Below are 22,902 nucleotides of genomic sequence, written 5' to 3'. Positions count from 1 at the left end.
TCTGCATTTGCGGTTTCCTCGTTAACAAAATTCTGGTGTCTGTGTTATTTCTATTCTGCATTGTATTTTGTTATATAATTGAAATATCACAGGTTGTGCGTTATATCAATCAATTAGAATATCCAACCTTTGGTTGTTGATTTAAATTGATTGACACTTGGATATTGGTCTTTGGTACCATCCAAGTTATCTCTCTGGTATTTGATAAAGACCCACAGATTTCTATTTGCTTGAGTATAGATCAAATCGAGAGATTGAGATATTAACTCCTTTGATATACTTTTATCTAGATTCAGTCTGACTGTCTAGTTGATTCTCTAGAAAGTATATTGGAGTTAGTCCATACAGATTGCTAATCTAAATATTGGGTGCGGTTGTTATATCCCCGCTTCTTCAATGAATAAAATTATTTGATTTATAATTTTCTTGTGATAGTTTTCGGTTTACGTAGCCTGTGCTTGAATTCTTTTATATTATTGCTATGTATGTTTGTGGGATGTTTGATTTCGGTTTTACTACCTTAATATTCGATCTCATATATTGTGAACCCTTGTGGTTTGGGTGACTTTTTGATTTAGAAGGATTAAGTTCTAGCCCATGTTGGTAGGCTTTATCAAAGAATGATGAGGGGTTCTGGTAGAAACAATATGTGAAAAAGTCACAATATGTTGAATCGGTTTTGGTTTAGCATAAAAGCATATGTGTTTCGACGGTTTTCAACTTTTGATTGCAATTGTTAAAACCGATTTTCAACCTTTCTCTGGTAAAGGTTGGTTGTTGTTATTCTTTTGTTTTTTCATAAGGATGACAACATGATGATATTTCGATATCAATTCTCCCTGGACGAAGATGCAATCATATTGGAGAAGTGGATGCAAAATTTGAGGTAACAATCTTGTTAGTTAATTGTTTTCCTGTTTATATAAGAAAAGCATGAGTTTATATCATATATATTTATTGCTTTTGCTTAACAAAATTTCGGTTCAATTGATGTTTATTCCATGATGTGTGTGTGGATGTGTGTGATTCAATTAGTTCCAGTTAAGAAAAACTATTGTTATCTTGCTTTATTGTGTGGTATCAATTGTTTAGGCTTACAAAATTTCGGTGCAATTGCGGTGTTTTAATGCTTATGTTGTTTCAATTGCTTCCAGTTGAGGTGAATAATTATGCAAGTTGATTTATCTTGGTTTGTATGAATTATTTATGGCTTAACGAAATAAAAGGATTACGGGATGAGTTGTTTAGTCCAATTCGATTCCGGATAAGAGAAACTAAGTTAATTCTGATCTTAGTTAGACTTATCAAAGTGAGGTTTCAGTTATTCAAGTCTAATCGAATGCCTTAACAAGAAATGCTAGTTAACTAACCTAGTACTTGTCTTGTTTAAAATTGAAAGGTCTAAGTTTATGGATAATTAGAACCTGATGAGAAAAATAGAGTTATCTTTATTTTGGTCTTATAGAATTAAGCGGCTGTTTTTGAACAATCGGTTTAGCAAAGGGACTAAGGTGATTAGTTGATTTTTGTTTTGCTAAATTAAATTGGAAAAATTGTTTCGGACAATTGTTTCCTTGGTAACATATCAAAATAAAACTACTTGTAGTTTCGGTTTTGATATTGGTTATCAAAACATGATGTGTGGAACCCTCGTGCCTAACTCTATATGTTGCAAGTCTATTTTGAGATTTCTAAGATTCTTTTCGTGTTGTCCTTTATTTTTTCTTTCCTTTGTCATTTTGTAACAAAAAGAGGGAGAAATATATGGAGTAAACAAGTGATACTGGCGTTGATTTTATATTGATTGGTATCGCTAAGGAAAAGAATATTGGTGCTTAAACGTTTTATCTAAACGAAAAAGGTGAAAACACAGACTAAGGGGGAATAACATGTCATATGAATTAGTATAACAAAGACGTGCATATTGAATATCTACCTATATTCCTTAGGGGGAGTATTATCTTTGTTATTATAATGTCAACAACGGCATTTTCAAGGATTGAATATAAGCAGTTTATTGTGTTGTTGAATTCGGGAATCAAGCGTATGTGTAATGAATTCTTGTAATTTTTTTATCCATGTGATGTAAGAGTTTTGTCACTAATATTGACAAAGGGGAACATTGTTAGAGCATTGCTCGGTTGAACCCACCAAGCATTGGTATGTCAAGTTTGGTTGTCATATTTTAGTGAATCAAAACTCATGTTAAGAGTCGCTTGATTATGTACTAGAGTCAACTTCGCATAGGTTAGCTTGAAAGTATTAGGATAATGAGACACTACAAGTATTGAGAAGACTTGAAGATGTGAAGAAACAAGGAGCTACAACGACAACAATCATCCTTCCACTTGAGGTTTGTGATATTTGACTTGAACTGTTTCATTCCGTAACGTATCTTACAAGTCGTGCATATTGAAAACAAAACTGCGAAGCTTATTTGAACTCTAGGTAGACATAGTATTAAGGAATACAATACGAGGTTTATTGCTTAACCATTAAACTTTGTAGATAAGACATCGCCATGATCATTTGAATGTTATTGCGATTATGTGTGGGTATGAGGTGAGGATTTCATCCTAAGGAACAATGTTTACATGTGTTCTAAGGAAGTAAGTTCATAAACTTGTTTGTGCATCGAAAAGGAAATTGACAGGCGTTATTGGGATTGTTATTCATTGCATATCTTGTGAACATCCAATATGTGTGATTTAGTAGAACCGTTCATGACTTGTTTGTGTTCTTGGTAAAACTATTCACAAAGGCCTGACTTATGTATTGGTATGACTTTTATTAATGAAACCAATCTTAAGTAATCACCTGAGATGGTGTGATCGGGTTTGTGATTTTATGTCTGACCAGAACTGGGAAAAGGGGAACCGATCCTAGTACGAGGTGCAGTACATCACAAAGGGGAACCGATCCTTGTATGATGTGCAACAGGTTTATAGCAGAAAGGGGAACCGATCCTATGGACATGTGCAACACGTTTTTAGGCAAAGGGGAACCGATCCTATGGACATGTGCAACACATTCAAGTTAGATACCATATATATGTGGGGAACTCATCCTAGTACCTAGTCAACCGAATTTTGGAAAGCTAGTGTGACTATGCACAATACTCACATGGAGGTAGAACCGAAACTTCTTTTCGTAGAACCGTTACACCCATGATTTGTGATTGAATGATATTTGATCAATCGCATAGTTCTTGAAAGTCATATGAACCAATCTAAACTTGTTTGGAAGTGTGGAAAATCGGTTTCAAGGTTGTAAGTATGAAAGAGAACTTACAAAGTTAGGATGTCGACATACTTTGAACACATGCTGTGAATTTTTATTATTTAATTATTTAAAGTTATTCCTTAATAGCTAAGGGAAGAGAATCCCATGATAGAAACATAAATAAGTTAAAAATATTTTAATTAAGGTTATTAATTTCATTTTTAGGAAAATAAGAATTAGTAATGTGCATTTACTAATTAAAGATTTTCTAAGAGATTTCGATCATTATTTTTGGACAGAGCATTTCCAAGAATTATGGAAACCGAATTTGAGCTTTAATGAATATCTTGAGAATATTTTCGGTTTTGGAAATTCCATGGTGTCCAAACTTCCTAGTCTATAAATACTAAAGTTTGCATTTCTAGCAAACTAATCCTTTGTAAATACAAGATTCCTCTTTGTTGTGTTGTTACTGGTGTAGACGCCTATTCGGAGAGGAGAGTAACCTAATTAGGAGAAATCTCTGACAGCCTCTCAGTTTAAAGTCTTCTTTGGGATTAAGAAGCTCTAGCGTGTACCGTTGGTGGGAAACTAGATAATTGCGGTTTATCTTTTGTTTTCATTGATTTGATTGACTAACGGTGGTTGAACTTTGATTGCACCTAGTTTGTTTAAGCTTGAGAATCTTCTCTTCTGATATAAGATTCACTCAAACTAGTTCAGAGTTTCGACAGGGATCTTTAGACTGTTGTTAGTTCTAAAGACGATCTTGTGATAATCCATTCTTAACAGATTCTGTTATGTGCGTGATTGATCACAAGAGATTCAAGTGATTGTGTGCAGGTTATTATTGAAGATTAAGAAGATTTGAAGACGAAGAAGATATTTAAGATTTCTGATTTGTGGGTTAATAATCTTTGGTGTGCACAATACTTTTTTCGGTAAAAGAGGATCCAATTAATAATCGGTTTATCCTTGTGATAGATTGGATTGATTAATCGAGTAGATCGGCATCAACACAATTTTTTGGATTAATAGTGTTGTTGGCTTAATCTTAAACGATTACTTTGGTAATTGAACATTAGATAGATCTAAGGACCTGACGAAGGAGTTTATGTTAAGATAAACAGAAGATCCTTAGTCTGACTCATATCACTTGGTTGAATAGAGTTGATACCAAACAGATTTGTTGTTCCATTACTGTTTGGAATACGAACCAAAGGAATTGTTCCAAGTACGTGACTTATTTATAAGTTGGAGGCGTGGAAATACAGATGCAACTAGGTGAAATATAGGTTTAGTTTCTTGGTCTCAACTATACGAAATTAGATGTAATTTTGTGTATCGGCTTAATCCTGAGAGTATTCAATTCTGGACAAGGTCCTGGGGTTTTTATGCATTTGCGGTTTCCTCGTTAACAAAATCTTGTTGTGTCATTTACTTTATATTTCCGCATTATAATTTTTTTATTATAATTAAAGTAAATTACACAAAAGTTAATTCCTATTTACTTGATAAGTGAATCCTATTGTGTTTGGTTAAGTTCGAACCTTTTTATCAAGTAACAAACTTCGTTGTTGTATTGTCTCGATCTCGTATCCATAGAAGATCATACGAAGTGTGAACCGATTAGTTGTATTGTCTCGACTCAGTCCATAGACAATCACTTTCGGAGAAAGGACTTATAGGTAGGAAAAGTTTTAGCTTGAGGTATATTTGGGTACCCTCGCCTTTTCAACTTCCCTTCGTTCAGGAGAATAGTTGTTGGAATCTGGGGAATGGAGAATCAATCCTTATATGGAATCATCGTTGGATCCCTGAGGTTCAAGATCCTCCTCAACCAAAAGAAGGCTGTAGTGTTGCTCAAAATTATACACATGTTCAACAAATTTTCATGTCAGATTATGCAGATTGGAATATTTCCTTTCTCGGCGTCTTATTTAATCCAGAGATAGTTGATCTTATTTTGACTAATCCATTCATCCTGCGCAGTCTGACAGGCTGATTTGGTATTGGATAAAAATGGGAGTTTCTCTATTAAGTCTTGTTATTAGAATATGTTACATGAGTCTGCTCTTATTCAACCAGTGGATACTAGGATGCGGAAAATCTATTGTAGATTATGGAAACTACCCACTTTACCAAGGATAAGACATTTTATATGGAAAGCAATAGCTAATCTTCTATCTACAAGAGAAACCCTTGGTACTGCTATCGTTGGGGAAGATGATTCTTGTCCCATGTGCAATCTCCAACCAGAATCTTCTACTCATCTCATTATGAACTGCTCTTTTTCAAGGGAAGTTTGTTTTGCTACCTTGGGTTGGACATCTAATACTACAGGCTCTTTATCAGAATGGATTAGCAGTTGGCTTGATAGTCTGCAGCATGACACCATTAAGGGATCTGAAATAGTTAACAGAGCTAGCATTGTCTGGAGCATCTGGATAACAAGATGTAATAAAGTGTTCCAGAAAACTAATACATCTCCTGAAGTGATCATTCATCAGTGCAAGTTGCTGATGGAAGATCACACTAACAAGACTTATAATACTCCTCAGATTTCTTATAGAGTTAATCGTAGGAATGCCCACTGGATTCCTCCCCCTATAAACACCTTAACCATAAACTGTGATGGTTCTTTTGATTCACAAAACCTTTCAGGTGGTATTGGACTAATTATTAGAAATTTTGCAATACACAACAGGAAACAAGGTGCATCTACCTAAACAAAATCAGAAGTGCTGAACAGGCTGAGTGTATGGGATTGTGGAAATCTGTGTAATGGGAGAAAGATTTATAGCTTGAAAGAGTTCACTTCGAGATGAATGCTAAATTTGTTGTGGATGCAGTAAACAATGATGAGAGTGCCATCAATTGGAGATTACACCATACATTCAAGACATTAAAAATTTATTTTCATTATTTAGATTTTGGAAACTCTCTTATGTTCTAAAAGAAAGGAATAAGGTAGATGATATTCTAGCTAAAATGGCTAGAATAGATAGGATTTCTAATTCTTGGGGTTATTCTTCGCTTCCTGTAATTTCTCTTCAACTTTCTGAAGACTCTTCTTATGTATTGTCTCAATAGTTCTCAATCAATAAATCTCCAGTTTCAAAAAAAAATATATATATATATATCTAAGCTAGGTTGATCAGTCTTTTTTTGTAAATACAGTTTTCCGTATATTGCTGGATTGAAATCTTTGTTTCTTTTATTAATAGAATCTTGGCATGGAGACACAATCAAGTGATTTTATATTTCTTTCCTTGATTCTTTCGTTACTTTGAATTTGTGGAGAAGTTGTATTTAGTGTTAACAAACATATCTATAAGTAAGAGACGCATCCTTCAAATGATTAACTGCAATATTGTTTATTGACGAAGGTCTTATACAATATCAACCTATCTATCTATCTATCTTAGTTAAACCATTTCCGAATTTCTTACAAACCGAAATTTCCATCATCGACCAATAAAATAAAATAAAAAAAGACATTTGTCAAGCGTGTTTGTGATCACCTATAACAAATTGATTTCTCAAGCATGGTTTTAGCTGGTAAATATTTGTATGGAAAATGAATCACAACCCTTATTAATAAATACAATACTAAATATTTCAAGAAAATCTGTGTATTTGTATGTGAATGATGGTGGAAAGCAAACTAAACTTTTCAATCTGGTTAACAAACATCAACAATTGGGATTGATACTGAGCTAATTTAGTTAACTGTTGGGCTAAGATTAAAAACCAACCTAATATCTATGCTAAACAAATTCTGTCCAAGTTAAGGGACGAACAATAGTCTCAGTTAGCGCTTTTCTAGGCCCGTCCCTGTTACAAGTTACGATGCAAATGCAATTATCAACAACCTAATGAAAAGAGGAAGTAATGACTCGACCCTCCACCGATAATGTTCTTACTTAGCCACTATGGGCATCCAGCAGTGTGGAATTTTCAACAGACATCGCTGGGGTTATCCATCAGTAACATCCCGAGAGATCACCTATCCCTTAATTACTCCTATCCGAGCACGCTTAGCTGCGGAGTTTTCCGCCAACTATGGAGCCAATTGTGCTGAAAATACCTCGGTATAATGTGGACATTCCTTGTCTCCTGTGAGACCAGTAACCGCTCACTGCTTAACAAACTCACCCGCACGAGCACAAACAAACCTGGTTGTATCCCAATTATCACAGATATTGTTCCCTATCCTTTATTTCTTTTTTTTCTTTTTTTTTTCTAAATCATATATTTTTATTGATTTAAAATGGGAGTTACAATAAAGGTACAAAGAGCAATAAATTGAGCTAGAAAACTAACTCAAAAACTTGTACAGAGAACTAAAATCATAAAATGAAAATGGGCATTTCTCAACTAAATCTGTAGTATGTTACTCCAGGCATTTCAATTCTTTTTAACCACTCAGGCCTTCCAATATAGAGCTGCCTCCCCCCAGCTTGTAATTTTGCTCCTCTTTTTGCATCACAGTCCGCAGAGAAATTCATTTCTCTAAAGCAATGAGTATATTTAATCATTGAGAGCTTTCTTGTGGCATTCATCCATCTGTTTTTCACAAACCAAGGAATTTGATTCCCTGCAAACTGGTTCAATACAGTTTTAGAATCTGAGTTGATGATTATTTTTTTCAGCTCCTAGAAAACTGCCAATTCAGCTGCATGAACCACAGAATACACTTCAGCTATGTAATTTGTTGCAGTACACATTCCACCAGTGATTGCTCCTAGTACCATATTTAAATGATCTCTAACAACCACTCCAAAGCCAACTGCTCCTGGATTACCAAAAGAGGCTCCATCACAGCAAAATAGAGTGAAATCACTATCTGGAGGTACCCACTGACAAGCTGTAATATGTTGAAACTTGGAGAATTTTATACCCAGTTTGAAGGCTGATATAATGTGATTATCATAAGCTTTGTTCCATTTGATTCCCTTAATTCTAATACTGTTTTCAAGAATTGTGTTCAGAATCTTGCATTTAAACTTTGAAATATCACGCTCTAATCCTTCAAAGAATTTCTTATTTTTTTGAAACCATAGTTCCTTTAAGGTAAAGCAAGATTCAATGATCCATACCTGTTGAATTAATAAGCTTTTATAATGTACACTTTTCCATACTTCATCAAAAGACTTTGGCAGAGGAAAATTGAAAATGGAGCACAACCAATTCCATATCTGCAAACTAAATTTGCAATTCCACAGTAAATGATTCATGTTGTCTTTAGCTTCTTCACAAATACAACACCTGGAAACCATATCATATCCATTCTTAACCATTATTGTATCATCTGTGTATAGTCCCTGGATCAATTTCCATACATTACTAGCAATATTGGGGTGTAAATAAGTATTCCATATATATTTAGACCAATGCACTTTCTCCTCCTTTAGCCTGAGTTTATTAACAGCTGCTGCTATTTCAAATTTACCTGAGAAAGTTTCCTTCCAATGTAGCTCATACCCCCAATTTCAGGTAAGCTTAATTCAGATATTACTCCTTTGAGTTTTTCGGGAATGGACCAGTTTCCATTATTTAAAATTTCAGCCACCTTCATTTGAATATTGTCTTTAAAAAGTTGAGATTTCTCCATAAGATTTTTCAGTGGGAAATCACCTATCCAAACATCAAACCAAAGTGAGATTGTTTTTCCATTTCCAACACTCCATTTTAAATATTCTTGTAATGACTGCCATGCCCACTTCAAACCATTCCAAACTGAAGACATTTTCCAGTTATTACTCCATTGGTTGTGCTTATCCTTATATTTGGATTTGAAGAACAAAGCCCAGTCTTCTTGAGAGTTCACAATCTTCCACATCATCTTCATAAGAAAAGCCTTGTTAATAACTTCAATCCTCTGAATTCCTAAGACACCTTCAGAGTTGGGAGTACACACTTTCCTCTAAGATAAAACTTTGTATTTCCTTGTTTCACTATCCCAGACCAAAGGAAGATCCTTATAATTTTCTCACAAGCTTTAATTACATAAGAAGACCATTTATATTGTTTCATATCCAGTTTACAAAGAACAATAGAAACTTTTACATTTTACATGTTACGATGCAATAATCAATCCCCCAACATAAAGAGGGTGCAATGACCCGACCCTCTACGATACTGTCTCCACTTAGCCATTGTTGTCATCTGGCAGTGTAGAGTTTTCAAAGAGCATCGTTGTGGTTATCCAGTAGTAACTTCTCAAGAGGTCACCCATCCCTGGATTAATCCCACCTTAGCACGCTTAATTCCAACGTTTTTTGCCAACTCTGAAGCCAATTGTGCTGAAAAGGCCGCGGTATAATATAGACGTTCCTTGTCTATTCTGAAACTAGTATCTGGCATAACCGCCCAGCATACTTTCCCGTACGAGCATAAGAAACTCGTCCCTAATTGTGTCCCAACTATTATCGATATTGTTCCCACTTACCCACTGCGGTTATCCAGCAGAATGGGATTTTTAACAGCAGTATTGCGGTCATCCAGCAACAGCTTCCCGAGAAGACACCCATCCCCTGACTACTCCAGACCTTGCATGGTTAACTGGGAATTTTTACCACAACTCATCCAAGTGTACTAATTAAGCCTCTCGGTATTAGGAAAGGAAAAATCATTACCTATATTCCAGTTGACGAACCTTACCTCCCAAATCATGGTATTCCAATACCACCACCTTAATTGGAGCCGTCCTCGGCTCCAGAATATATTATTCAAGCCCAAATCTCCAACGTTTCCTGCCCCTCATGAGGCCAGTACCCGAACATATCCCGTCAAGCGTACTCTCTCACCCTCGCCAGGTGAACCATCGTCGGCTCTGATACCATTTGCAATGACCCAACCCTCCACGCGATATTGTCCCCACTTAACCATTGCGATCATCCAACAGTGTGGGGTTTTCAACGGGCATCTCTGCGGTTATCCAGCAGTAACTTCCCGAGAGGTCACCATCCCTGGATTACTCACATCTGAGCACGCTTAATCGCAGAGTTTTCTGCCAACTCTGGAGCTAATTGTGCTGAAAAGACATCAATATAATGTAGACGTTCTTTGTCTCCTGTGAGACCAGTATATGGCATAACCACCCAGCATACTCTCCCGCCCGAGCACAAGCAACCCGTCCCTTCACACTTTTACTGTCACACTATCTTACACTTTAGACGTTTTTTGTATGTATAAAAACTAAATGATATTGAATTTGAAGCTAATATTTTAAGAATATGTTCATCTTGTAAAGCTCTACATACGTACCAAAAATGAGTGCATTCCTAGACGTAGAAATATCTACTAATTTGAAAATGAGCTGTTGAAAATCATCAGATTTCTAACCATTAAAATTAAGATTGGTAGATGATGAGGTCTAATATGTCGGAATACGCTCATTATTGGTAGGAACGTGGAGCTCCATAAGAGGAACATATCCCAAAATATTAATTTCAAATTCGTTATTGTTTGATTTTTATTCATATAAATGTTGTATAATGCGTAAGATAATATAAACATGCAAAAGAATCTCCCTCTTTATTGAATATGTTGCATCCCTTTATTTTTGATTTATTACTTTGTCATATAAGTTGTCACTTAATTTTAGACCTATTATTTGGTCATATAAGTTGTGTTCCGTCATTTTGAACTCATTATTTTGTCATAATTATTAATATAAGTAAGGTGAAACTTCCCAATTCCGGGGTTGGCCTGTTCAGCTCAACTGAGTCTAAATGTAACATGTACCTGAAAAAATTAGTATGTGCCTGGCTATAAAATCAGTGAAACACCCAAAAAGAACCCATGTGGTTCCTCAAACATCAAGGACAATATTGTAGTATATGATTCATCAGCAAGATATAACCAACCGAAGACATGAAATTAAAGCTAGGGATGGTGGTATTGATATAGGTAGGAATGTAAGCTAGAATGTCAAAGTTACTACTGCCACTACAACAACCATACATACTAAGCTGTCACTGAGTTTTTTTTCTTTACTAGGTACTAAACTATAGCTGAGGGTCAATTGACAATGGGTGAGCAAGAACTAGCTAGCTAAATCCATCTCTGGTGAAACATCCATAACCCTATCTTTCCGTTTCTTCAATAGTTTAGTGCTGCAACAAACTTCCATAGTCCCTAATGATATCACCAGTTCCTGCAAGAAGGCATAAAAGGGAAGCTCCATCAGAGTTAAGTTTCAAATGATAAGATGGAGGACATTTCCAAGTTCAAATATTGGGATAATCAACAGTAAACCAGTACTAGACGGCTGCAAGCTAGAAAGCTAAATGCAATACTTGAGAAACATCAAAAAAGAATATTTTGAAAAACCAGTAAATAGAGAGCATGTATGAAGCAAGCAAGTTAAAGGAATACCCAATTACAGGTAAGTTAAGTCAACAAACAGATTCTAGAATCTAGAGGTAGGAGTTGTAGGGCTGATCAGTGACCAGGATACCTTACAGGTTTATATAGTGTCTGTGGTAGTATTCGTTGGTAGTGTTCCTGTGCTACTGCTCGATCCTTGTTGAGACGAAGTTGCTGTTCTTGATGATGATGAAGCGGCTTGCTGACTAAGAGAAGGAGCTGCCAGTTGTTGTAGCTGTGATGCTACATTTTGTGGAACATTCTCTGGTACTTGTTGCTGTGTTTGTTGTGAGACTCTATGTAGTTGTTGTTGTCTTTGTAGCAGTGTTGTATTACACAACTGATCAGCTGATGGCTGGTTCATCTGATTAGTACACTCAATCGTCAAAACAAAACAAGGATATAATATTGCACACTCACAATCATCAACTGAAGGACTTGACAATAACAAATCAAAAAACAAAGGAAAGTGATGGAGACAAAATCGTCAAAGACTAGAGATTAAAGGCAATCTTACTCTGTGAGGAACTGAACTTAAAGGAGAATTGTTTGAGGATTCTCCTTGTTGAGGGCAGAAAGAATAATACCATTCTTGTGGTAGCTGCAGGATTGATGCGTAAGTGCTACATTCGTGTAGGAACTCCATATACTTCCCCAACACTTTTTCTCTGCTGTAAAGAGACTCATCAAAATCTTCCATATCCATCAATTTTGCGCTACATTCATCATGCGCCACTTTTATTGATTCTGGGGTCACAATCTATTTGCCTTCGTCTGTACTAATGTCGGAAGAACCAGTTGGACCAGTAGACAAATTCTGCACACTCCGATGCTGTTGCTCTCTCTCAATCAAATTAAGCCGGTGATTAAGGTTCCACCAGTCCCTGTACGATGATAGAATTATTCCTGTTATCCCATAAACAGGATCGTGGAGCCTATCTTTATCTTCGAACTCCAATGCTTTAATCCTTATATCCGCTATGTCATCAGTTGGCTGAAGATTAGGGTGATGAGGCAACACAGCTGTTGGGCCCAAAAGTAGTTTATAAAACTTTCTGATGTAATCTGCAGATTCGCCTGCTTCAAAGAATCGAACAGTAGGACAATTCTCCCCACACTTCAGTGGTAGATACATGCACACAGGACAAGCTAGATGTTGCTGTTTAAGTATTTTTGTATCTTCTGGGACGAAATAATTCTCAGTGCCTGGTGGAGAAACATACACGACATTGCCTCTAATGGAAAAGAAGCGACTCATGCCTATAATAGTATTAAAGCGGCTAATTTTATCTCTCATAAGCAGATCTAATCCTATAAGGACTCCTGTTGCCCCAAAAGCAGGTTCATCAATTCTGGCTTTTGTTTCAAAATATTTCGTGCTCTCCGCTAAACGATCTTCTATTTGCTGTCTATCAGTAGGGGATGCTGCATCTCCTATTCGGAATCTCGGTACATTGAAACATGAACGAAACAGCGGAACATAACCACACCCTTCTGGACATTGTCTACGCAGAAATTTGCATGCTAAACATGCTTCACGGTCGCCCATCGCTGATTCTGATCAGACTCCTACATAATATAATTATATAAGAAAATTAAAACATGTCCAACCAAGAAGCCATTTGTTGGTGTCCCAGGTCTTCTCTGCATCAATAGTTGGGAAAACAAAGAGATATCATATGTAGAATTTTAACCAACTTAAAAGAAACTAATGGACTTACAATACGCTACCAATTGCTTCTTAAATATCCAGGAATTAAGAGACAACCCAAGTTTCATATCAAAATTGTTTCAGAAGCATTTTCTAACCATTAACATTCCAAAATTTATAGAACTAGCAAGAAACAACATCAGACTATGGGGTTCTTGAAAATTAAGAAAAAAAATCCATCCAAGAATCAACTCCATAAGGTTCAAGAATCTATGGTTTTCATTAAAATTTAACCAATATAGAGAAAACCTATCTTCTCTATATATTTGCACCAGTAAATTTCATCAAACATTACATCATATATTTGCACTTATGCAAGAGTTCTTGAAAAATTAAAGAAAATTTCCATAACAAATCAACATAATTAATGTTCAAGAACCTATGATTTTCATTAAAATCTAACCAATATGAGAAAACCCATCTTCAATCATCATCTAAATGATTCAATTCAATCATAATAATCAGTAAATTTCACCAAACATTACAATATATATATGCACTTTTGCAAGGGTTCTTGAAAAATTAAAGAAAATTTCTATCACAAATCAACATGATTAATGTTCAAGAACCTATGGTTTTCATTAAAATTTAACCAATATACAGAAAACCCATCTTCAATCATCATCTAAATGATTCATTTCAATCTTAATAACCAGTAACTTTCATCAAACATTACATTATAAGTACCTCTGAGAATGATTAGGGAGCAGGTTGTAGCTTTTGCAAGTATACAACGTCTTCTAAGTAAGAACACACACAATATGGTGGAATACTTAACTAATTAAGAACTTGATAATCCAATTCAAGTAGTTTGAGAGGTCTTAAAGATATTTTTTCTCTGCTTAGATGAGGAAAAGAAACAAAAGAATAGAAACGCTTAAACTTTTGCTGATCAGTCTATATATTTCAAAACAACAACAGACCCGCCTAAAAAAAGAACTGTTATGGGTGCCTGCCCAAATAATTTTCAGTCAATTTATTTCCGCAGCCAACAAGAATCTATTGCGTGGCAGCTGAGGTTAGCGGTGTAGGATAAAGCTAATGCCGTGGTGTAGGATAACAGAGCAGCAAAAAATAAGTTCAAATAAAATTTGATAAAATCAACAATAAATTGATAAAATCAACAATGAATGAGATTTACCTGTTTACACATTTCTTCTTCTTCTTCTACAAGAGCCGAAAATCATCGCCGGCACATAAAACCCCTCCTCCGTTAGTAAAAACACTACCACCTTCAACTTTAGCAAACAAAATTGATAAAATCAACAGTGAAGGATCTAATTTACTCAGTGTAATTCTTCTCTGCCGTTGCCGTCGTTGGATTATTTGATTTCCCGTTTCCTTCTTCATCGTGTTTCATCTCATCACCTTCCTCCTCCTCCTCCTCCTCTTCTTCTTATTCTTCGTGGTTGTTACTCCAAACGGACCAAACATCTTCTTCTTTTCACGATATTGTGCCATAATCAAATCTAAAAATTCTAAACCCACTTCAAATCGATACAAAAAATGGACCAACTGAAGAAAAAATCCCATTAAAGAAACCCTAAAATTGACATTTACAGCCAGATCTCTTCTTCCTGACGGCTAAAAATGAAATTTAGGGTGAAATCGGGGAGAGGGATCTCTGAAAGGTTCGGCGATGAGATCTGAAGAGAGAGATTCATTTGTGAAAATAATGTACTGAACCGAACTATTGCAGAGAGGGGCAGGGAATATGTAATGTTATTAATGAAAATAGAAATGGGTAAATATGTACTTTTGGGATAGTACTTAGTTTGAATTTTGGTTTAGCCGGGAATCCCGGGATGGATGAGCAGATTGGATGGCACACCCTCTGTACATTGGTGGGTGCAATGCCTAGTTAGTAAGTTCGCGAATGATTCGCGTATCACGAATTTTACCGTCTTATTCGCGTACGTTTGCAACTCCGAACCCAAGTCGCGTATTATGTGGCATTCCCGGATTATTCGTGAACCGTTCACGAATTTTACGTATTCCGAATGATACGTCCGCTTAATTCGCCATAAATTTTTTAGCTTTTACTTTTCAAAGACTCCACTTTTTGGGCTTTACTGCCTTCCGAGTATACACGACCGAATATTAGACGTGTTGTAATTTTTATGAAACAAAAACGACTGAAGAGATTTGAAGGTGAAGGTGAGAGAGATCTCAAACTCACTAACCAAGCATCTAAACCACCATACGACGTCCTCTTGGATAACTAATGTTGTATATATTATTAATTTCATCATATTAAGTTTATTTTTTCTTTAAATAACTCACACATATGCATAAAAATTGGTCTACGACCTTATAAATACAAATTATTTGTTATATATAGATACCGAATTTTCAGAGCCGAACTCACATTTATAAATCGAATTATACACGTACGTATGCCGTTCCGAATTACTGACAAATCACGTCCCGTTGACCAAATTTTGGACCGAATCTGGATTTTACAAAACCGTATAATACTCGTACGTTTGCCGTTCCGTACGTTTGCCGAATCCCGAATTGCTAACTAGGGTGCAATGTAGTCGATTTCGGAATTCAGTTTGTACAGAGGATGGCGCACCCACTTTGTGCACTGGTACAATTTTGTAGTGGGGGATTTTATTTCTGGGTGAAAATCTCGAAGTAACTTATAATATGTCCTTGTTCCCAAGGTTTATACCTAAGCATACATGTACCAGGTGTTTTGCACAATTTACACTTCTTAAAGTTTGTGTAGATATAACGTAACAACACCATTTTTTAAGAACTAGAGAATAAAGAACAAGTTTAATTTCTAATAAATGAAAATTAATGTATGGGCACATAATTACTGTTTGATGTGTTTCTGGAAAGTGTAGCAAGATTATTTCCTTCTATGATGGCATGTTTCTTATACTCGTATCTTGCTGGTAAAGATCGGATAATTTTCAACACAATATCTTTTTTGGGGAATAATCTTCCCTAACGCATAACATGTATTAATTCCAGACACTTTTTGATTAAACTCGTCAAACGAATCTTCATCAGACATACAGAGATTTTTTCAGTCAGAATTTAGGTTTTGAAGCCTAGCTTCTTTCTCTCAGGTATCTCATTCGAATATGGTTTCTAAGATATCCCAAGCTTCTTTAGACGTAGTGCACGAAGTCACATGGTGCTGAACATCTTGGCTTATGGCGTGGATAAAAGCATTTAACCCGTCATAATTATGATTTGCAGTATTTATATCGATTTCATTATATTTTGCTAATGGCTTCGCTACAGTGGTTTCGTCTCTAACAACTGTCGGAGAGGAGATTACGTCAAGGAGATCCTTTGTCGCCACTCATTTTTGTTTTTATTGAGGACGTGTTGAGTAGGCATATCACTAAACTTGTCTCTACAGGTAAGCTGCGAACAATGGTTACTCGTAAATATGTGTCTTCCTCACACTTGTTTTTTACAGATGACATAATGATCTTTTGTAAAGGCGGTATCGAGGGTTTGGAAAATCTTAAGTGAAAACGCGGGGATACCAAAATATACCACTAACTTTTTCTTAAGCAACATCTATGGACAAACCTAATACAATTTCGAGAGTTCAACTTAATGAATCTCGACCAAGGAATAATATTCAAAGTTATATCTCTTTCTCTCACAATCAGAAAGTTTACAGAAACAAGTCCGTGAACCTGATTTATGTGTGAGAGTACTTGGACGATTCCAAAAATCAATATCCAAGAATCAATCAAATTGTATCCAACAAAAATGGATGGATGTATCTACTTTGATTGATTTACGTTTATATCTCTTTCTCTCACAATCAGAAAGTTTACAGAGACAAGTCCGTGAACCTGATTTATGTGTGAGAGTACTTGGACGATTCCAAAATTCAATATCCAAGAATCAATCAAATCGTATCCAACAAACATGGATGGATGTATCTACTTTGATTGATTTACGTACAACCTCTAATATTTAAGTTATAAAGGTAAACAATATAATGCGGAAAAGAAATAACACAGACACCAGAAATTTTGTTAACAAGGAAACCGCGAATACAGAAAAAACCCGGGACCTAGTCCATATTGAATACCAAACTTTATTAAGCCGCTACAAACTTTGGCCTACTACAAATAACTTCGGACTAGAATGCAGTTGAGACCAAATTAAACCCTCACAACAATTCAGTTACAGTCGCGCTCCTTGCGCCTCTTGAATCCCATTAGGATTCCTCGCAATTGATTCCCTTAGCTGACGTCCTTTACAGCCTAAGAGTTGCTTCAACTTAATTGAAGATTTTAACCAATCTGCCTCCTGATGAGTGCCAAATATTGCATATTTCTACACCTTTTTATTGGCAATTAACTCATCTTTTGCGCTTTAAAATCATATATTATCCCAAATTCTGTATTTTCATTGTTTTCAAGAATAAATAGTTTTACAAATTAATTTTGTGTTTTTAGGTACTAAATAAAGATTGGATGAATTGAGAAGCCAAAAGAAGTGGAGAATTGGTGACAACGGAAGAGAGACAACAAAAGCTCCCGCTAGAAGGCAGTGAAGAATATTGTTTGCACCTCATCCGCAAGTGAAGAATGTTGTTTGCAAGACCCAAAACTAGGTGTGGGCTTGAGATATTAGCTTTGAAGAATATATGTGACTAGAAAAAGATCTTCCAAGAGATAAAACCCAAGATCTAAGACCCAAACCCGTTTCCATCCTGAGCCGTCATATTTGATATAAATACCAAGCATCCAACGACGTCCCCAATCGATGCATCAAATTTTGATGTGCCTGCCTAACACTCTAGCTTCATGTCTCCTCCCCTTGTACGAGCAGAAACCAAACACACCTTCACTTCGTTTTCTTCTCTTCAAGCTCTGCAAAACTCCCAGTTCACCTCCATCAATCAACTCCATCCCCGACAATCTCTGCTCACAGCCACCATCACAATCACACTCAAGCTCCAAATTTCTATCTCTCTTTATCTTATCTTCTTCCTTATCAAAAACAGTAACCCTGTAAGCTAGAACTAAGAGAGATAGAGTTAGGGTTATCTTCAATAGCTAAAGCAAAATTTAAATGAATTTTCAAAGAAGAAATAGCAGAGGGGACAAGAAATTCAGGCAATTAGGTGAGTGGGTAGATATTTATTATGAAATTGAAACCCAATTCGGGATTTTTATATATAAATGGGGAGGAGAATTGTGATGTAAAACTCATGCCCGGATTAGCCGGTGCACCAAGGAGTAGTATAGATTTGTTTTCTCTATTTTCTTCATCATGTTCTAATTACTTTTGCTAGGGTTTAGATGAAACCATTACTTTACAGCTAGGTTTGATTCATGTTTCTGGTATTGTTCTTGTTGTGCTTTACTTGTTTAGGATAAACATAATCTGAGCTCTTCATCATTTTACTTTCACGGTATATGTCATGCATCCATTGTAGTTAGAATACTTCTGTGATGAATGTGCTACAATTCATGCTTTACTGACTGTTATTGATCCCTTGACTAATTGTGCCTTAATCAGACGGTTCGTGCTTTGGAAAGATACCCTAATTGCGATTAGAATATCCATCTTAGGGAAGGTTTAATTATCTAAGTTATCGAATTGTTCTGTGATTAGTTGTACTGTAAGAAGACAGTTAATACTAGGGATTAGTTAGTAACCTTAGTTGACGTTAAACTCTTTAATTTAGATTACCCTGGATAGACGGATGACTAGTATCTTGACCGGTGTCTATTACAAGGGACAAGAAAATTATCAAGACTGAATTGACTCAGTGTAGGCTAATAGGTGGATTCGACTGCCCTAGTATCCATTTATCTGCTTGTTTACAATTTTATTTGCTTTCTTAGTTAATCTCTACAACATCTAGCTGTATCGGCAACAAACCCCCCTTTTTGGTTACTCTTTGTTCTAAGTCAGTTGTAGTCATACCATAGCTTCAACCTTACACCTACCAAGTTCATATGGATCGACCTGTGCTTACCCTGTGTTGCACATCGACACTGTGTACTTGCAGTTCTAATTGTAGGTATTGTTCAGAGTCCTACTACCTCCCACAGATAAGTCCATGTGGATCTGGCTTCACGAATCCCTTTGTGAGGTCTTTTTAGTCGCAAAACCCTAGAAGGGTTTGAGGGAGAGGACGACTCTTGTTTACAACTAGGACACACAAAGATAGTATCAGGGATTCAAAAATTCTAGTTGCTTGAGGTTCTCCCTTATATAGATTATCAAAGTACAGGTTGTTTTAGGTTTAAGCTAAGATAGCTTTGGAACCAAGAAAGAAATATCCACCGTTGGATGCATCTTTGAAATGAGATTAACATCCCAAGATATACACTCTAGTTAGGATGAACTGAAAAAGCGGGGGTCTAACAACACCACCCAATATTTCGCTTAGCAATCTGTATGGACGAACTCCAATATACTTTGTTAGAGAATCAACTAGATAGTCAGACTCAATCTAGACTAGAGTATATCGAGGAGTTAATATATCTCTCTTGTTTTGATTTACTCGAGCTAATAGAAATCAGCGAGTCTTTAATCAAACACAAGGAATAACTTGGATGGTACCAAAGACCAATATCCAAGGATCAATCAATGACAATCAACAACCAAAGGTTGGATTACTCTAATTGATGATCCAAAGCACGACCTATATTATTTCAATTATAAAGATAAAACAATATAATGCGGAAATTGAAATAACATAGACACCAGAAGTTTTGTTAACAAGGAAACCACAAATGCAGAAAAACCCCGGGACCTAGTCCAGATTGAGCACACACTATATTAAGCCGCTACAGACACTAGCCTACTCCAAGCTAACGTCGGAATGGACTGTATTTGAACCCCAATCAATCTCCCACTGATCCAAGGTAGAGTTATGCTCCTACGCCTCTGATCCTAGCAGGATACTACGTACTTGATTCCCTTAGCTGATCTCACCCACAACTAAGAGTTGCTACGATCCAAAATCGCAGGCTTTGACAATAAACAAATTTGTCTCACACAGACAAGTCTATCAAAAGATCAATCTGTCTCCCACAGATAAACCCTAAAGGTTTTGTTCCGTATTTGGATAATAATCAAGGTGAACAGGAACCAATTGATAATCCGGTCTTATATTCCCGAAGAACAGCCTAGAGTTATCAATCACCTCACAACAATATTAATTGTATGGTAGCAAAACAAGATGTTGAAGAATCACAAACGATGAGACGAAGATGTTTTGTGATTACTTTTTATATCTTGCATATCGGAGATATCAATCTCAATCCAATCAATCTGATTGTACTCGTACGATAGAAGATGCAAGATCAGATCACACTACTACGATAAAAGTATTATCGGTCTGGCTTCACAATCCCAGTGAATTCTTTAAGTCGTTAACCTGGTTTCAGAAGAAGAAAACCAAAGGTTAAAGGAGAATCGACTCTAGTATGCAAACTAGTATCACACGTAAGGTGTGGGGATTAGTTTTTCACAATACTAGATGTCTCCTTTATATAGTCTTTCAAATCAGGGTTTCGCCTTGGTCACAAAGCAAACAATATCCACCGTTAGATGAAAACCTGATTTGGATTCAAGCTAATATTTCTCAACTGTTAGATCGAAAACTTAGCTTGTTATACACAAATGAATTGCACGCTTCTATGTTTGTTAACCGTACCTAAACGTATGCACTTGTGGGTTCAATAATAGTTAACCAAAAGGTTAGCCATATGAGCATTTCATATCAACCATGTTCTTCTTCACCATAACTAGTTCAAATGACTTTAAATGAACTAGTTAGAGAGTTGTTCAATTGAAAGGAAATCTTATGTACTACACAAGACATAATTGAAGCAAAGATGATTTGATTCACTTGAATTGGTTCATGAACTTTTATAGCCACGGTTTGTAAAATGCATTCGTTAGTCTTTTTAAATTTAAGTTCAGAAATCATCTTCAGATATATAACCTTCTTAAGTTCGCAGACTAGGTTCGCGAACTTAAGCAGTCGGGCAGAGTTTACAAACTTCTTATAGACACATTTTTGTGTTTAATTTGATCTCAATACTATATATTGTTGGCACTCGAGTTTGTACTAATTTTGGTGTTTTATGTGTTTGTAGGCACCTTTGGAAAATAAACATTTTTTGGAAAATTCGGCTCGAAAAGTTGGTAAAAGCCCCGGAGGACACGTGTTATTCGGACTCTCACTGTTGGATAAGGGGCACCTCAATTACTAAGGGGCACCCCAGGTCACCCCAAAAGGCATCTTCTATTCGCACCCCAGTACAGGATTAGGGGGAGGTCATCTTCTCCATTTGAATTTTGTTTTTGGCGGGAAAATGGAGAACACTTCTGCAGATTTTTGATCGAATTGTTGAACGTGTTCTAGGGAGATTCAATGGCTGATTTTTGGTAGATAGTTGTGATATGGCCTATAAAACACACTGTGGGCGTTTGGTTCGACCAGAATTGGCTAGAATCGTCTAAACAATTCACGGGTTGAAAACAGGGCAGTTCGTGTATATCACGGGTTTCACGTGATTTGGAGAAGATTCAACGTGTTTTGTGCGTGCATGGAAGACCCTCACAGCCTGTTGGAGCGTGAAGGAGTTAAATATGGTAATTTGGAGGCTTGAAAACGCGTGAGAAGATGAAATAGGAAAGAAAATATTCCCAGAAATATTTTCTTTACTGCCGAGTTAAAGAGAATTATATGGAGTGAATGAGCGAGATTCTGTTGGCTATAAATAGGTTGCTGGGGTTGAGTAGAAAGGGTGTCGAGAGTCTGGGGGGCTGAGGAGAGCCAGAGAAGAAGAAATTCGAGTTTTCCCAAACTCGGTTTCTGCTGCTGCTGCTGCTGAAGAACATGAAGAACACGAAGAACGGACCTGCACCAGCAGTCGTTTTTCTACAGTAATAACGACTCACACCTGTGTGTCGTACATCAGGCAGACTTATTTGCTACAACGTTTGCGACACAGCTGCAGCAGTCTTATTTTGTCACTGAGGGTCGTAGTTCTCTGGTTTGTAACAAATATAATTGTTACAAACCCGGTTTTATTGTATTTCTCATATTCTCATCATTTGTAAACCATTTTTGAGCATCAATGAAATATTTTGAGAGGTTTTCCAACATGATGAGCGACTAATTCCCTCGTAACCAAGGCAATGGAGGAAGCTATTCACGCAACATAAATGGGTAACTATTTCATTTAATTATATAATTCACCTAATCGCTGCTTTTGTAGATTTTTAAATTATTTGAATGATTGTCTTAATTATTTGTTATTCAGTTTGATAGGTTATGCTTGGTTTAATCTCTTGATAATCTATGCTTAAGGTTTACAAATAATGTTTGAGAATCTGTATGATTGATAGTGAATTAAAGATAAAAGAGGACTTAAGAATTGAATAGAGTTTTGAAATATTTATCATTCAATTTTGCATAATAGTGGAATCTAGTGTCTTGGTTACCTCTCGCACCCATTGTTAATATTTTTGTATATATAATTTTATCAAATATTTAAATTTAATCTTCACAAGTCCGAGAGTTTGAACCTCATTACTACAACATCATCAAAAAACATTATCAACTTCGGCATAAA

The 22,902-nt window shown here is 36.1% G+C and overlaps 1 protein-coding gene and 1 long non-coding RNA gene across 3 annotated transcripts; one reads left to right on the top strand and one right to left on the bottom strand.

Moving 5' to 3' along the window:
* The first annotated feature begins 5,279 nt into the window (after positions 1–5,279).
* Positions 5,280–5,951, top strand: LOC113305367. The gene has a single exon (XM_026554421.1). It carries the CDS (start codon positions 5,280–5,282, stop codon positions 5,949–5,951), a length of 672 nt encoding a protein of 223 aa, XP_026410206.1.
* A 5,173-nt stretch (positions 5,952–11,124) lies between these two features.
* On the bottom strand, positions 11,125–14,959 carry LOC113306618. Of its 2 annotated transcripts, none has more exons than XR_003338739.1 (4): positions 14,451–14,959; positions 12,116–13,167; positions 11,690–11,962; positions 11,125–11,386 (listed from the first exon to the last, which is right to left on the bottom strand). It is a non-coding gene; the product is annotated as an uncharacterized LOC113306618 (long non-coding RNA). The 2 variants fall into 2 exon arrangements; XR_003338740.1 differs by having other exon boundaries at positions 11,695–11,962.
* Between the last annotated feature and the right edge of the window lie 7,943 nt (positions 14,960–22,902).

Source organism: Papaver somniferum, chromosome 8, assembly GCF_003573695.1.
Source record: "Papaver somniferum cultivar HN1 chromosome 8, ASM357369v1, whole genome shotgun sequence".
Lineage (NCBI taxonomy): Eukaryota > Viridiplantae > Streptophyta > Magnoliopsida > Ranunculales > Papaveraceae > Papaver > Papaver somniferum.
Note: the sequence above shows the minus strand (reverse complement) of the source record. Positions and strands in the feature narration are given on the sequence as shown.